Source organism: Cucurbita pepo, chromosome 4, assembly GCF_057944985.1.
Source record: "Cucurbita pepo subsp. pepo isolate OVF chromosome 4, ASM5794498v1, whole genome shotgun sequence".
NCBI classification, from domain to species: Eukaryota; Viridiplantae; Streptophyta; class Magnoliopsida; order Cucurbitales; family Cucurbitaceae; genus Cucurbita; species Cucurbita pepo.
This window is the reverse complement of record NC_141801.1, coordinates 2,379,314-2,395,699: the sequence shown is the minus strand read 5'-3', so window position 1 is coordinate 2,395,699 and position 16,386 is coordinate 2,379,314. Positions and strand designations below refer to the sequence as shown.

Here is a 16,386-nt window from a genome sequence, read left to right as displayed (position 1 = left end):
TCCGATAGAAATACTGTCTCCTCCGTTGGCTCGTCGTGAGGTTTAATTTGTATGTTTGTATTATTATTCTAAGTTAATAATTTAGTTGATTTGAGCATAGCTCACGAATGGCAGATTGTTCGTAATCATAACGTTGGGCATGTTTTTATAACATCGTATTTGCAACGACAACTCCCTCCTACATTGTGTGACATCATGCTTGTCCAAGGCGTGTTGTCAGATGTCCCGATCATGCTTGTTCAAAACGTGTTGTCCATAGCCGCATGTCCGTTCCAAACCTCTTTTACATGTTTTCATCTTAGATAGTTATTTACTATTTCATGTTGTGTCAATATGGGGATGTATGACCATTCACCGAAATCGTGCCTACACCTATTATAGCTTTGCCCGCACAAGTCCAAATCCTGTTGCTGACATTTTTGTTCTTTTTCGGGGAAAAATGATTTTTTTAACTTCATTTTTAACTCCAGTACTCCAATTTCCCGGGAACGGGAAAAAACTACATCAGAAATTGTGATTTCTACGTACCCAAAAGTTAGAAGTTTACGACCACCCTCGCAGTCACACTGAATAATTTTCTCGTTAGAAATTTTGTTTACTCCCCTTTATCCTGACAAGCTCAGATCGATTGATCAACAACGTAAACTAAAAACACGACCGAGGAAGCCATGAGATCTTCAGTATATTGGATCAGAGGTGAAGTCGAGCATTTGAATGCATATCATATTCTTGTATAGTGTAGATATTTCATTTCGCATATCATTATGTCAAAAAATTTAACTTACGGACTGACTAGAGACACCTTTCGTTTGAACGATCTCTTGAATCTCTTCCAACGACATAATCGACGCCGAACTGTCGAATTCTGCACTCTCCAGCTGCTCGTGTAACTACAGACACAAACGAAAAACGAGAAACAAAAACACAAACACAACTTAACAGATAACAATTCGTTCATCATGTCGAAAAATATTTAGCTCTTGCTATGTGAGTTGAAGGCGAAAAGTATAAACCTTATCGAGAATAGCAGACTGGTCGTCCGAGTGTAACGTGCGCATGTGTTTCAACATCTCGAGTTGCTATATGAAACGTTCATTCAGTTTCCAAGAACACAATTGCTATTCAAAAGAATTGTGGAGAAAAGTTTGGTAGTTCACCATTTTGTGTAGTTGGTGTTCATTGTTCATCTTTTCAGCAAACTCATATGGTTCAAGCTCTGCTTCATCACATGCCATCTCTTCCCTGTTATAAGTTCATTTAATCCAAAAAGAATATTTGAAAACCGAGTTCAATACGAATTGGAGACGACTTACGCTGCAACGAACTTGTAGAAACGAACCATCAGCTCGAGATCGTTCTCGTAAAACGAATTCACTTTCCCTAAGCAGGATATGCCAAATCGTGAATCTGTAGAACATAATGATCGAAGAAAGCCTAAATGTGTTGGGTTATTGGTTTATAAGCAAATAGCACAACACTACCGATAGAAAGGAAAGTTCGTTAACCATGTCCTTATCTACTCATCCCGAACTTAGATCAATTAGATAAAGCATGTACTTTCGACTAAGAGATCAGAAGTTGAATTTTCTCACTCTACATACTGAGGTCAGAAAACAATGTTCTCGTATTATTTCACAATTATCTGTAACAACTCAAGTCCACCACTAACAAGTATTGTCCGCTTTGGTCCATTACGTATCGCGGTTAACCTCACGATTTTAAAACGCGTCTTTCAGGGAGAAATCTCCACACCCTTATAAAGAATGTTTTGCTCCCTTCTCCAACCGATGTGGGATCTCACAATCCACCCTCTTTGGAGGAGGGCAGCGTCCTCGCTAGCACACTACCCAGTATCTGCCTCTAATACCATTTGTAACAACCCAAGCCCACCGCTAACTGATATTGTCCGCTTTTTCTCGTTACGTATCGCTATCAGTCTCACGGTTTTAAAATGCAACTTTTAGGGAGAGATTTCCACACCCTTGTAAGGAATGATTTGCTCCCCTCTCCAACCGATGTGGGATCTCACAGTCCACCTCCTTTTGGGGGCCCAGCGTCCTCGATAGCACACCGCCCAATGTCTGACTCTAATACCATTTATAACAGTCCAAGCCCACCACTAACAAATATTGTCCGCTTTGGCCCATTACGTGTCGCTGTCAGCCTCACGATTTTAAAACGCATTTTTTAGGGAGAGGTTTCCACACCCTTATAAAGAATGTTTCGTTCCCCTCTTCAACCAATGTGGGATCTCACAATCCACCCCCTTCCTCATTAGCATACCACCCAATGTCTAGCTTTAATACCATTTGTAACAGCTCAAGTCCACCGCTAATAGATATTGTCCGTTTTGGCCTATAATGTATCACCATCAGCCTCACGGTTTTAAAACGCATATTTAAGGAAGAGGCTTCCACTGCTTCGTTCCCTCTCCAACCGATATGGGATCTCACAATCCACCCTCTTTGGAGGCCAGCATCCTCGCTGGCACACCACCCAGTGTCTGGCTCTAATACTATTTGTAACAGCCCAAGCCCACCGCTAATAGATATTGTCCACTTTGGCCCATTACGTGTCGTTGTCAGCTTCACGATTTTAAAATGCATCTTTTAGGGAGAGATTTCCACACCCTTATAAGGAATGATTTGCTCCCCTCTCCAACCGATGTAGGATCTCACAATCCACCTCCTTTGGGGCCCAACGTCCTCGATAGCACACCACTCGGTGTCTGACTCTAACACCATTTATAACAGTCCAAGCCCACCACTAACAAATAGTGTCCGCTTTGGCCCATTACGTGTCACTGTCAGCCTCACGATTTTAAAACACATCTTTTAACGATGTTCAAAGAAAACGACAAAGAAACAAACAGTAATGGCCTGGAAAAGACTAACCAATTCCCATTTCAGAAAATATCTCTTCCTGAATAGCGGTTGTCACAGCTACAGCTTCCTGCAGAAGGCAACAAAAAGCTTCTCATCATCTACAGTTGCACCATCACAACTTCATACATTATTAACAAATTCATATGATCTGTGAAACCCTGAATTAAAGAATGAACGCAAAAGTACATAACACAAGGACAAAACGAAAAGGTGTAAGTCCACCGCTAGCAGATATTGTCTTTTTTGGGCTTTCTCTTCTGGGCTTCCCCTTAAGGTTTTAAAACGCGTCTACTAAGGAGAGCTTTCGACACCCTTATAAGGAATACTTCGTTTTCCTCTCCAACCAATGTGGGATCTCACAATCCCCTCGCTGGCACACCGGGTGGTGTCTAGCTCTAATACTATTTGAAACCGTTCAAGCCCACTGCTAGCCGATATTGTCCTCTTGGGGCTTTCCCTTCTGAGTTTTTCCTCAAGGTTTTAAAACGTGTCTACTAGAGAGAGAGACTTCCACACCCTTATAAGGAATGTTTCGTTCTCTTCTCTAACCAATGCAGGATCTCACAATCCACCCCCATTGGGGCCCAACGTCCTTGCTGATACACCGCCTGGTGTCTGGCTCTAATACCATTTGTAACATCCCAAGTCCACCACTAGCAGATATTGTCCTCTTTGGGCTTTCCCTCAAAGTTTTAAAACACGTCTACTAGGGAGAGGTTTCCACACCCTTATAAGGAATGCTTCGTTCTCCTCTCCAACTAATGCGAGATCTCACAATCCACCCCCTTGGAGCCCAACGTTCTCGCTGGCACACTACCCAGTGTCTGGCTCTGTTACCATTTGTAACAGTCCAAGCCCACAACTAGCAAATATTGTCCTCCTTGGGCATTCCCTTCTGAGCTTCCCCTCAAGGTTTTAAAAAGTGTCTATTAGGGAGAGGTTTCTACACCTTTATAAAGAATGTTTCGTTCTCACAACCCATCTGCCTTGGAGCCCAGCGTCCTTTACTGACACACCGCTCAGTGTCTTGACTTTAATACCATTTGTAACAGTCCAAACCCACCACTATCAGATATTGTCCTCTTTGGGCTTTCCCCAAGGTTCTAAAACGCATCTACTAGGAAAAGGTTTCTACAACCTTATAAAAAATGTTTCGTTCTTCTCTCCAACCAACGTGGGATCTCACAAAAAGGGCTAAGAACACAACAAGAACAGTGATTGATGGAGGAGGAAGATGTTAAAAAACGCATTCCTCCAAACCCAATTCCACTACAAAGTCATTCCTATCAACCAGATAGAGTTAGATAGCTGTCTAATGAGATTGAACCCTCACGGATATTACAGAACAGCTAATAACCAAACAGAACAAACCCATTTCCCCTAAACAAATGGAGGATTTGGCAGAGTGTTTATGCAACTTAATGACTAAAGTTCATCCACATAACTAGTTCCAAGTGAAAAACAATCAAACCCCATTTCAAAACAAGCAACAACAAACGATCTAAACCAAAAAAACCACTAAACTAGCAACAAATTTTGAAGAACATTCACCTGATTATCATCCCTAACAGCATCAGCAATCCGTTTCTTCACATCTGCAAGATCAGATGCAGAAAGAAAACGTTAATTTAGGGGAAAGATTAGGGAAAAACAGAGGAACGAGGAGAGTAAATGTTAGATTATAACCAGAGAGGGAAACGATGGCAGAAAAGCGATTGAAAAGATGAAACAATTGGTCTCTAGAGAGCATAGAAGGAATAGAAGGGGTACGGTTCATCGCCATAGCCGGAAGGAGAGGCAGAAATTGAAAAACGATGGCCCCCTAACGCGCCAAGACGAGGCGATTGATTACATTTTTGACCCTTTAGTGAATTCTAAAGGGCCCTTTTCACGATTCCCAATTGGGCCCACTGCAAGACCTTGCCATTCATTTGAAGAACCCATTTGGCGATTGGAAGAAACATGGAATGGTTGTGGCTACTGAGGTCCTGTCTTTTAGCCACCATTAAAGCTCCTTGCTATGCTGAAAATGAAATTGGTAAAATTTGTTCGTTGTCTGTTGGTATTATTTGGGCAATGTTTTAATGTCCCTTCAAATGTCACTTTTGGTTCATCTTTCCCCTTTCATTCATTTTCTTTATAGTCTCTTGTTTAGGGAATTTAAATAAAATAATGGATCTACGTGTATGTGCATCCAATTATACTCGAGAATGAAAGTAAAACTCAAGGTCAGTCATGAATTTGTATGGTGCATCTATTTGCATTTTTCAACTCGAGTCATTACTAGTTGAATGACGATCTATTGCGGAGGTCATTGGATAGCATTCTTGTGAATAGTTTTATGTGTCAAATAATGTTCTCATATTTTCATTTGGTTCAAGCCTAGTTTGAACTTAGACTCCATTGATGGAGTTGCAATCCGTGTTTTCATATTTTAGTTAGATTTCATGAACTCCAATGTTATGTGATCTTGATTGTATGCTAAAAGTATCATTATAGATGCTATCAGAGCATAACTTCTCCTATTATGATATGGTTTGGAGACAAACTGAAGTGAAAGCTAGCGATTATGTGACACCGGAGTAAAAGTAGAGTACATAAATGAACCAAAACCACATCCGAATGAAAATAGTCACGAGGATATTAAGTTACCGATAAGAAAAACTTAAAAGAATTTCTTTCCGAGCCTCGTTGTTCTCTACTAAACAATTTTTTTACGATCCACCTAGCCTCATTGTTCAAAGTTACTTCTTTCCAACTCTCTATTTGACCAAGTCCCCAAAATAGTAGGCATATTAAATAAGTTGTAAAGGTAATTCTCACTCTTGAAAATCAAAGAACAAACGCTCATAAACAGAAGTTCATAACTGACACAGAGTTGTGATAGAATCGCATCAATTAATAGATTTATAACAATAGATTAAATATTTTGTGGTCCGATCTTATACACGGGATACGGGACACACTTAAGGAATGAACTAAATTCACAAGGAATGAAAAGGCAACTCCCCACAATGTGCTGCAAAATAAAATTAATGACCAATTCCTTTCTACCCTACAAATCATCACCAAATATTGGAAGAACAATCAGCAGCAACATTCCCAACAAAACCCCTCTAACCAGGATTCAATCCCAGCTTATTTATCAGTCATACCCAGAAAAACCAGAAACAAAAACGACTCGAGTTTCAATGAAATCGATAATAATAAGCATTAACAAGAAGAAAACGAGAACAAGAAAAGAACCGATGATCGATATGTAGTTCTCATCTCTATGAATATCATCTCTAAATCTCGGACTTCCAAACGTCTAGCACGACGACTTATCGAGGTGGTGGTGTGGGCGGGATGTGAGATTTCGCAAACCCCGCCCATGCAACTATACCAACAACAAGTATTACCCATCCAAATATGTCATACTTCAGATCACTGCTCTTCGTTTCCTTTGATGTCTAGAAAGAAGTAAAGCATGAAGTTAAGAGCTTGTAAACTGTTTATGATCCGTTCTTTTTGGGAAGAAACCGAGTTTTTAACGAGCAAAGTGAAAGAATGTGCAAGGAAATACGAAAAAAAGCTAGTCCAAGTCCACCGCTAGCAGATATTGTCCTCTTTTAGCTTTCCCTTCCGGGCTTCCCCTCAAAGTTTTAAAATGCGTCTGCTAGGGAGAGGTTTCTACCCCGGTTCGTTCTCCTCTCCAACCAATGTGGAATCTCAAAATGAGTATATAGTAAGATAAAGGTACCTTTTTTCTAACAAGTTAACGGAATATATAAGGCATGTGTTCGTAGATCATAGCAATTCAGCTGATACGTTATCGTCCCTAAGCAATAAGCAATACCTTAGTACTAGACGAAGCAGACGGTTCAGCTGTTCCAGTCGTCTGTTGAACAAACCCATGCTTATGAATTTCTGCATACAATTCTGGGGCCTAAAACACACAATCCACCAAATAAAAACGGGTCATGAATATAACAAAAGGGAGAAACAAAACACCAAGTAAATAGTCAAGTTCTAGTTTACAACATGAAAGCATTCAAATATATTTGTTCCACTAATCTTGTTTCTTTCTTCATTTCAAGAGAGACTTATCCCTAATGAAAAATACTTCATTACCGACACGGTGGCGCCGCCACCTCTAAGTTCTTGACACCCGCTTACTTTTTATTTAAAAAAAAGACAAGATAAGAAGAAAGTCTCTTCTCTCTTGTAACGGCCCAAGCCCACCGCTAGCAGATATTGTCCTTTTTGAGCTTCCCCTCCCCAACCGATGTGGGATCTCATAATCCACCTCCGTCGGGTCACCACATCCTTACTTGCACATTGCCTCGTGTCCACCCCCCTTCGGGACTCAACCTCCGCGTTGACACATCGACCGGTGTTTGGCTCTCATACTATTTGTAATAGCCCAAGCTCACCGTTAGCAGATATTGTCCTCTTTGGGCTTTCTTTTTCGGGTTTCCCCTCAAGGTTTTTAAAACGCGTCTGCCAGGGAGAGGTTTCCACGCCCTTATAAAGAATGTTTCGTTTTCCTCTCCAACCGATGTGGGATCTCATAATTCACCCCCCTTGGGGCCCAACGTCCTCGCTGGCACTCGTTCCCTTCTCTAATCGACATGGGACCCCAATCCACCCCCCCCCCCCCCTTCAGGGCCAGTGTCCTTGCTGGCACACCGCCTCGTGTCCACTCCCCTTCAAGCCTCAGCCTTCTCTCTGGCACAACGCCCGATGTCTAGTTTTGATACCATTTGTAATAGCCCAAGCCCACCGCTAGTAGATATTGTCCTTTTTGGGCATTCCCTTTCAGGCTTCCCCTCAAGATTTTTAAAATGCGTATGCTAGGGAGAAATTTCCACACTCTTATAAAGAATGTTTCGTTCTCCTTCCTAACGGATGTAGGATCTCGCACAAATCCTCTCATTTCAAAGCCATTGAAAGGAGATTAGTAATCTTGAAAATGGAAAGACATCCAAATTGCACCAAAGAATGTTGAAGTACCTTTGCAGTCACCTCCAAAGACTTTAGATAAAGTTCATTTCCAGGATCCTGAATGCAACAACAAAAAACCATGTCAAACTAGGAAAGCCATCAAGAAATGCATATTTATAAGCTCACTCCACGGTTTTCTAGCTTCAGTACCTCGTCCACAGCTTGCTTGAAGTATACCGACGCCTTATCAAAATAACTCTTTGCCTCATCCTGGTTCGGGTTCAAAAAGGCATGGGAAGTATAAGCATTTCCCAAGCACCAAAGAGCATCATGCTTCTTGGGGTTAATCAATAGTGCCTCCTCCAGCTTAGCTATTGAATCTGCCTCAACCCCATTTCAAATTAACCCACAATATACTCATTGTCCATCACCAAAATCATTAGATTAGAAGAAAAGGGCAAGGAAAATCTTAGAGCAGCAACAAATTAAAGTCAAGCAAAAATGTTCTCAATTCCCATGCTTCATCATCCAACTGGGTAGAACAAAAAGATACCTAGAATCATCTTCTTCGATTCTATAACGCTTTGAAACTGAGATAGCTCTAACAAAGCTCCTGCCCATCTTGTCAAATTCTACATGAAATTCCATACATTTGATAATCAAATACAGCTCAAGAGTCATAAACACAACACCCATTAAAGAAAAAACGCCCATTATCTAATAAACTACAGGATTAGTTTCAAACATTTAAACAGAGTTCTAAGCTGACAGCCAAATGGTAACTCGGATATGAACAGGGAGCCATTACTTTTCTTTATTTTCACTCCCTCTAGCAATCAAAATGCAAGAATTGGGGCCTTATCTCGTGATTAACTCACAGAAATTGATGCCATGGCTTAAAATCATCAAGTAATTGCAGCACTATGCTCCTATGGATGAATGACGACAACTAAAAAGCTAGTTAACACCCAAATTTCAAGCACAATTGAAACCAACGCTCGAGTTCATAACATTTTATAGAATTAAACATAATCCTCCACAAACCCAACAAAAACAAAAACAGCCACAAAATCAACATAAACAGCGCAATGAGCAAATTAAGAGACGAAAAAAGAACAAGAAAAGAAAACTCACATCGGCATCGAGGGGATTCTGGGCGTATGTAGCTTCGGCATTCTTCCGAGCGTGCTCGAAGAAAAGTAAGCGATCGAAATCGCTCGGCTGCAAATCCATTAGAAGAAAATAGAAGGATCGGGGGCTTTGAAAATCCTTGTCTGAGACACTATGAAATTGGAGAGCAAGAAGAGAAGGCGCTTCGGCAATGGAGGACACGTCCAGACCGGAGGAACCAGCTTGATTCTCGATTCTCCATTCCGTACCGAGTTTGAACGATGGGCCAGAAAAGAATTGGGCCCATTTAGGTTCTTATAAGCCCATCTTCACATATCCTCAAAATAATAATAATAATAATAATAATAAATAATAAATAATAATAATAATAATTCAACCTTTCTCTATATGTACGTGTAATTAATTTTGTAAAAAATTGCTAGGTTGTTTTTTAAAATTTATTATTATAATATGATTTTTTTTTTTTTTTTGTGGGAACGAGATGTGATGTCCCACATTAGTTGGGGGGAGAACAAACCACCATTCACCGAGGTGTGGAAACCTTCCCTTAGTAGACACGTTTTAAAGCCTTGAGGGGAAGCCTGGAAGGGAAAGCCCAAAAAGGACAATATCTGCTAGCGGTGGATTTGGGCCGTTACAAATAGTATCAGAGCCAGACACTGGACGATGTGTCAACCTTCTCGCTGTTCCCCGAAAGGGGGGGGGGGGGAGGGGGTAGACACGAGGCGGTGTTCTAGTAAGGACACTAGCCCCCAAAGAGGGGTGGATTTGGGGACAGTCCCACATCGATTAGAGGAAGGAAAGAGTGTCAACGAGGACGCTGAGCCCCGAAGGGGGGTGGATTGATTTATAAGTGTGGAAACCTTCCCCTAGTAGATGCATTTTAAAGCCTTGAGGGGAAGCCCGAAAGGGAAAGCCGAAAGAGGACAATATCTGGTAGCGATGGATCTAGGCCGTTACACGAGAATTGAAGTAGGAGGTGGGGATGGGGACACGATAAATTTCTCATCCCTACCCTGCTTTGTGTTACAATCACATTCTTACGACAGCGGGACAAAAATTGTGGAGCACTGTGAGAAATTTGAACTTTGCGGATAATGTTAGAGTATGCTCGAGTCTCGAGTCACGTTTGCGATAAATGCTTTAGAAAACATGATTGAAAACAATTTGAAGGAATCACACATGGGTTACCCGAGAAAAAGTTCACACTCATTGTGAAATCCCACATTAGTAGGAGAGGAGAACGAAACGTTCCTTATAAGGGTGTGGCTAACGATGATACGTAGTAGGCTAAAACGGGACAATATATCAATATGTGCTAGTGGTGGGGATTAGACAGCTACACGTTTATTGATTGTTCGTGAATTGCGCATATTTGAAATGAATGTCTTTCATTTTGAAAATGGTGGTCGTCGACCGTGAACAAATAAAGAAGAAGGAAAAAAGTGACGACGGCTACAATGACGGTGGCTAGTTGTGACCGACGACAGTCGACATTAGGGTTTCAGTTAAAGACAAGACGGAGATTAAAAACTATTTAAAAAAAAAAAATTAAAGATATTCACATTTATTATTATTGTTATTATTATTATTATTATTATTTTATAAATTAATTAGAACCTTCCAAATCCAAACAAACAAATATTAATTATAAAGAAATTAATTTATAAAAAACTTCATTAATATATATAAATTATAAACAATTCAACCAAACAAAGCATTCACCAACTTTTATTGTTTTTATGTATTAAAATGGAATAAAAAAAATAAACCCACCCATGTGCTTATTTTTAAATAATAATTACAATAATAAATATAATTTAAAATTGTTGCTAAATTACTAGACATTATAGATAAGATTGAAAAAAATAATAATAAGTGAGACATATGAATAATTACATATAGGGGCCTATAATTTAATTAATTACACGTTTTCCCACGTGCTATCATTTTTTTTTTTGTGATTCAAATCTCTAATATTTTGAACTCTCGAGTTTTCTTAGTAAAAAAAATTCTAAAAGTTCATGTAACATAGAATTGTTCGAAACGAAACATGTTTAACTTTGAAGTTCCTAAATCGTCCTCAGTTCGCCGGAATTGCTAGTAATCGCCGATCAGCCATACGGCGGTGAATTCATTCCCGAGCCTTGTACACACCGCCCGTCACACTATGGGAGCTGACCATGCCTGAAGTCGTTACCTTAACTGCAAGGAGGGGGATGTTGAAGGCAGTGCTAGTAACTGGAGTGAAGTCGTAACAAGGTAGCCATACTGGAAGGTGCGGCTGGATCACCTGCTTTTCAGGGAGAGCTACTGTTTGTTGGGTATTTTGGTTTGACACTATTTCACACCCGAAAAGAAGCGAGCTACATCTGAGTTAAACTTGGAGATGACTAGGATTTAGCTACCGGAAAGATATTTGAAAGTTTTTTTTTCAACAATCATATCGTCATGATCACTCTCGTTCTCGGGTTGTTATAAATGATATCAGAGCCAGACACCGGACGGTGTGATATCGAGGACGTTAGCCCCCAAAGGGGACGAATTGCGAGAGATCCCATATTGGTTGGAGAGGGGGAACGAAACATTTCTCCCTAATAGACGTGTTTTAAAATTATGAGGCTGATGACGATACATAACAAGCCAAAACAGACAATATCCATTAACGGTGGTTCGGACAGTTACAAAGGTTTCAATTCATTCGTGTACTCCTCGTTAACACGGACGTTACAATAACATATATATATATATATATATTTATTTATTGATGTATGATAGATACATGCCTACATACATGCACACACGTGTCGTTATAATTTGATATTGCCAAACAATGGATATGGACTTCATACCGTACACAAAGGGATTTGCCAGCTATTTTTATTTTAATTTTCATTAAAATAAAGTGCTTTTACATTTTTGCCCCGACATTACTTTACAAATTACGGGAAAATTTATATATATTTTGAATAATGAGATTTGAAATATTTGATAAAAGACTTTTTTTTTAATTATTATTTTTATTATGATTTAATTTTTATTAATTTATTTCCGAGCGTTCATACCATATACTCGAGTCAGATTTCCATATGAAAATGTCTTATAATATTATTTTTGTCGAAATTTTATAATACAAGTTAATTTATATTATTTTAGAATTAAATATTAATTTTTATTTTAACATTATGTTAGGGTATATTTAATTAATTAATTAAAATATGTTTTTTCAATTGTTTTTTATTTTGAATTTTTATTTAGTTAAATATAATTTCATCGTGCTAATTACGTATATAAAAATAATAAAAAGAAAAAATTGAATGATGGCAATATAGTAATTGTAAAAACTCGACAAGGGCAATTTCGTCATATGCTTCTTTAAATACCCATAGATTCTTCTTCTTTACTCCTCTTCCCCTGTCGCTCGGCTTCTCAGCCAAGCAGATAAAAAGCCTTCTTTTTCGCCTTATCGCGATTCGCGATCCCTAAATCTAGGGCTTCTCACTTCAGTAAGTCTTCAAAATCCATGAATCTCTCGCCTCTCTTTCAGTTTCATCTTAATTTTCCGAGTTCTTTCCTTATCTGTTTATATTTGGTGATTTATTTCACTCGATTAACTTCATTTTTGTTCATTTCTTGTTCATTCATCTCTTAATTGTCTCTCTGGATCTCTTTTTTACTTGTTTTATCTTTTGATTTATGGGTTTTTTTTTTTGAGGTTTTGTTGTGATTGTAGCGAATTGTTAAGACCTAGATTTGGAGTTGTGTACTACAAGGGAAGTTTGAATTGAGAAAGGGAGTGTTCTTAAGTCTACTTCGATTCGTGTTTGACTTTGTTTTGAGTTTGAATTGTGAATTGGAGATGGTGTTTTGACTTTGGTTTACTCTGATGATTTGTTTGATTTCCGTTGCTGAAATTGGGATTATTGGATCTGGGTACCTTGAAATGTGTTTCTAGAACTGTTTTAACGCGCATGCTTGCATCTGTTTTCTTAAGTTGTCAGGAAATGAACTTTTGAGGGGTTTTCCACTGTTATGCTTGGTTGTGAAGTGTGATTGGGGTTTGACATGGTTGACAGAGTTTCGTTTGGGACTGATTTTGCTTCACAAAGATTGATTTTGAGAAATGGTTCAATTGTTTATTCTGAAGTATAAAGATCTTGCTCTGTAGTAAGAGAGTAACACGATTCCATAACTTACAACAGCATTTGTTAGCCAATCTTCCACTAGTTACAATACTAACTAAGCTCATGTGTTGTTCGAGTGGTTTCTCCAAAAGTAGTTCTACTTCTCGATCATGTGTTGGGCTAAGTGGTGCTATGTGAGATCTCACATCGGTTGGAGAGGGGAATGAAACATTCTTTATAAGTGTGTGGAAACCTCTCCTTAGTAGACGCGTTTTAAAACCTTGTGAGGAAGTCTGAAAGGGAAAACCCAAAAGAGGACAATATCTGCTAGCAGTGGGCGTCGGCCATTACAAATGATATTAGAGCCATACACTGGGTGATGTGCTAGCGAGGAGACTGAATCCCTAAGAGGGGTGGACACCAGATGGTGTGCCAGCAAGGACGCTGGGCCCTGAAGGGAGGGGTCCCACATCGATTGGAGAGGGGAACGAGTGCCAATAAGGACACTGGGCCCCGAAGGGGAGGGTGGATTGTGAGATCCCACATGGTTGGAGAGGGGAACAAAACATTCTTTATAAGTGTGTGGAAACCTCTCCCTAACAAATGCATTTTAAGAACCTTGAGGGGAAGCCCGAAAGGGAAAACCCAGAAAGGACAATATCTGGGCTTGGGCTTGGGCTTGGGCTTGGGCTGTTACATGCTATGGCTAGGGTGTGATAGGCATTGTTTCAGTATAAGTTATCATTTATTATCTTAATAGTTGTAGTTTCTTCTCTCTCTCTCTCTCTCTCTCTCTCTCTCTTTCTTTGTGGGTAATGAGAGTGAACTTATTTTTCTTTTCCTCTTTACTATTGCTTAAAGGGATCTTCGTTCATCCTTATCACAATCGAGTGCTGCAAAATGGATGGTTCATATAGCTTTTGGCAATTGGGAGATGAGCTGCGTGGTCAGATGAAAGTCTCTGAGGATCATAAATGGTTATGGGCTGCATCTAAACTGGCTGAGCAGACAAGATTGAAGGGAGAGCGTCTGAATAACCTTGATTTTTCAAAGAGCTCTCTTGATGCAAGGCCAAGAGAAAAGTTCGGTTTTCAGGAAGATAACAAATTCGAAAGCTTCAATTTTAACATGTTGAGCTTGGATTCGAAAACGAACGATACGGTTAACAAAAATCCATTGAGGAATGAGATTTACAACATGAGTGCAGTTTATGGCAAGAACAATACAAATGTTGCAGGAAGCCTACATGGTACCAAGTACAGTAGCAATGACTTCGTCAACAAAGATCTTACCAATTATAGCAGCTCCAACAATAATGTTGGTGAAAACGCTAACTCAGTGAATTCGATTGACAAAAGGTTCAAGACACTGCCAGCGACCGAGACACTGCCCAGAAATGAAGTACTCGGTGGATACATCTTTGTCTGTAACAACGATACCATGCAGGAAGATTTGAAGCGACAACTTTTTGGTAATTGTGCTAACTTTTCTGACCTTGGCATGGCCTGTACGAATCACTTTGTGCCTATTACATTAACTACATGCTTATCAAGATGAACTGCTCGAAGTTTGAACTAAATTACTTACGAGAATTCTCGGAACTATGTTCAAGCTCGTAATACATTGTGGTAGACTAACAGAAATAGTTAGTGGCACAATCTCATATTTTGTATGTTGCAGGTTTGCCTCCGAGATATCGGGACTCCGTGCGTGCAATAACACCAGGCTTGCCTCTGTTTCTCTATAACTACACTACCCATCAATTACATGGCATTTTTGAGGTTTGTCATCTTTCTATTTACATAATTTTTCTCAAGTTTAGATTCAATAATACGTGATAGCAGGTAGAAAAATATACCAGTAGTCCCGAGGGCGTTGATAATCGGTCATGCAATATATCAATCCATGTCATAATGGCTTAGTTCTTAAGATTCTCCTTCTATTTCTAATATTTACAGTTCTTTAATGCCGATAAAGTAGTAGATGCTAGCGATATATCATTCGTCACTGTAAACTGTCCAATTTTTAATGTTTTTCGATATTGATTCTCGTGCAATGTCTCGTTTAAAGTTCGTTTCTACCGCTTATTTTGGTTTACGATCGGCTATTGCAGGCAGCAAGTTTTGGAGGTTCCAACATTGACCCAACTGCTTGGGAAGACAAGAAATGTAAGGGCGAATCCAGGTTCCCTGCTCAGGTAAAGTCTCGTCCGCAGTATTCTATTTTCGTGTGACGTCGGAGGCTCATAGTGTGCTTATAAAGCTCCCTTGTTTTTCGAATTAATAGGTTAAGATCCGCATCAGAAAGATCTGCAGAGCATTAGAAGAAGATTCATTCAGGCCAGTCTTGCACCACTACGACGGTCCCAAATTCCGCCTCGAACTATCTATCCCAGAGGTACCGCAAATTTTCCCCCATCGTAAAACAACTGCTTCTCTCCCGTGGCTAAAATTGCTTTGTTTTATATTCAAAATCACTCTAAAACATTGTCGCTTTACCTCGGTTGTACAGACATTGGATCTTCTAGACCTGTGCGAACAGGCTGGTTCTGCATCGTAAGCACCAATGGCGGGCTTACGTATCGAAATAACGAATGAAGAGGGCTCAATGGTTCCGGTCAGCAAAGGCTAAGACACAGATTTTCCAACGAGCGCAAGCTTAGGATGAGTCTGATAAAGCGAGAGTAGCGAGTTCAACGAGTTGAGGCGGAAGCCAAAATAAGTAAGGGAAGAAAAGAAAAGAAAGAACTTGTATCTTCTTCTTGTATTGTTGTTGTATTGTATCAGACAAGGTGAGCTGATAATGTACTAGTGAATGGTAGAGCTTTATATATATATATATATATATAGATATTCATTTAACTCGTAGGGTCTCACTACTTCCGAACAACGAACATCACTATGCTAACTCAGACATTGAGATGCACAAGTGATGTTCGATGGCGCTAAGACAAACCTTGCTTAAGGTTCAACAAAACCACAAAACTAGACAAAAAACGTATGTGGCTTGAGTTCCTCTCAAGGTTGGTCGTGAGCGTGTTAAAATCACGATGCCACACTCTTGAAAAAGTATGTGTGTTTTCCTTTTCTTGCCCGAGCCAAGGGATCATTCAGTTTCTACCAACCTTAGCTTCAACAAAAAAAAGTCGAAAAGCACTGACCCCTATCTATCGAGTTCGGCAATAATGATATCCCCAACATACCAAAACTAGCTGATGAATTAGAGTGAACTGTCAGACTAAAGTCAGAGAGAGTTTACGGTAATTGAAGTTTGTTTGTGAACAGTCAGTTGGCGTACTCATAAGTAAGTAGGTTTTGTTC

General features: G+C 39.6%; 3 protein-coding genes across 4 annotated transcripts; 1 reads left to right on the top strand and 2 right to left on the bottom strand.

Annotated features, from left to right (window-relative positions):
- Nucleotides 1-697: 697 nt before the first annotated feature.
- On the bottom strand, nt 698-4,747 carry LOC111792558 (plant/protein). The gene is made up of 7 exons (XM_023674064.2): nt 4,572-4,747; nt 4,437-4,480; nt 2,895-2,952; nt 1,314-1,407; nt 1,158-1,242; nt 1,014-1,079; nt 698-890 (listed from the first exon to the last, which is right to left on the bottom strand). Exons 1-7 carry the CDS (start codon nt 4,666-4,668, stop codon nt 777-779), a joined length of 558 nt encoding a protein of 185 aa, XP_023529832.2. The 5' UTR covers nt 4,669-4,747; the 3' UTR covers nt 698-776.
- A 1,016-nt stretch (nt 4,748-5,763) lies between these two features.
- Nucleotides 5,764-9,169, bottom strand: LOC111792207 (mitochondrial import receptor subunit TOM20). 2 transcript variants are annotated; one of them, XM_023673550.2, is made up of 6 exons: nt 8,946-9,167; nt 8,365-8,443; nt 8,022-8,191; nt 7,881-7,928; nt 6,724-6,813; nt 5,764-6,337 (listed from the first exon to the last, which is right to left on the bottom strand). In XM_023673550.2, the coding sequence occupies exons 1-6, from the start codon at nt 9,042-9,044 to the stop codon at nt 6,209-6,211; spliced, it is 615 nt and encodes a 204-aa protein (XP_023529318.2). In that variant the 5' UTR covers nt 9,045-9,167; the 3' UTR covers nt 5,764-6,208. The 2 variants fall into 2 exon arrangements, 1 of the variants encoding a protein (XP_023529318.2); XR_015420566.1 differs by having other exon boundaries at nt 6,200-6,337; nt 6,628-6,813; nt 8,946-9,169.
- Nucleotides 9,170-12,352: 3,183 nt separating this feature from the next.
- On the top strand, nt 12,353-15,927 carry LOC111793627 (DCD (Development and Cell Death) domain protein). Its single transcript, XM_023675590.2, has 6 exons — nt 12,353-12,448; nt 13,928-14,537; nt 14,747-14,847; nt 15,180-15,263; nt 15,353-15,463; nt 15,578-15,927. Exons 2-6 carry the CDS (start codon nt 13,967-13,969, stop codon nt 15,623-15,625), a joined length of 915 nt encoding a protein of 304 aa, XP_023531358.1. The 5' UTR covers nt 12,353-12,448; nt 13,928-13,966; the 3' UTR covers nt 15,626-15,927.
- The last annotated feature ends 459 nt before the right edge of the window (nt 15,928-16,386 follow it).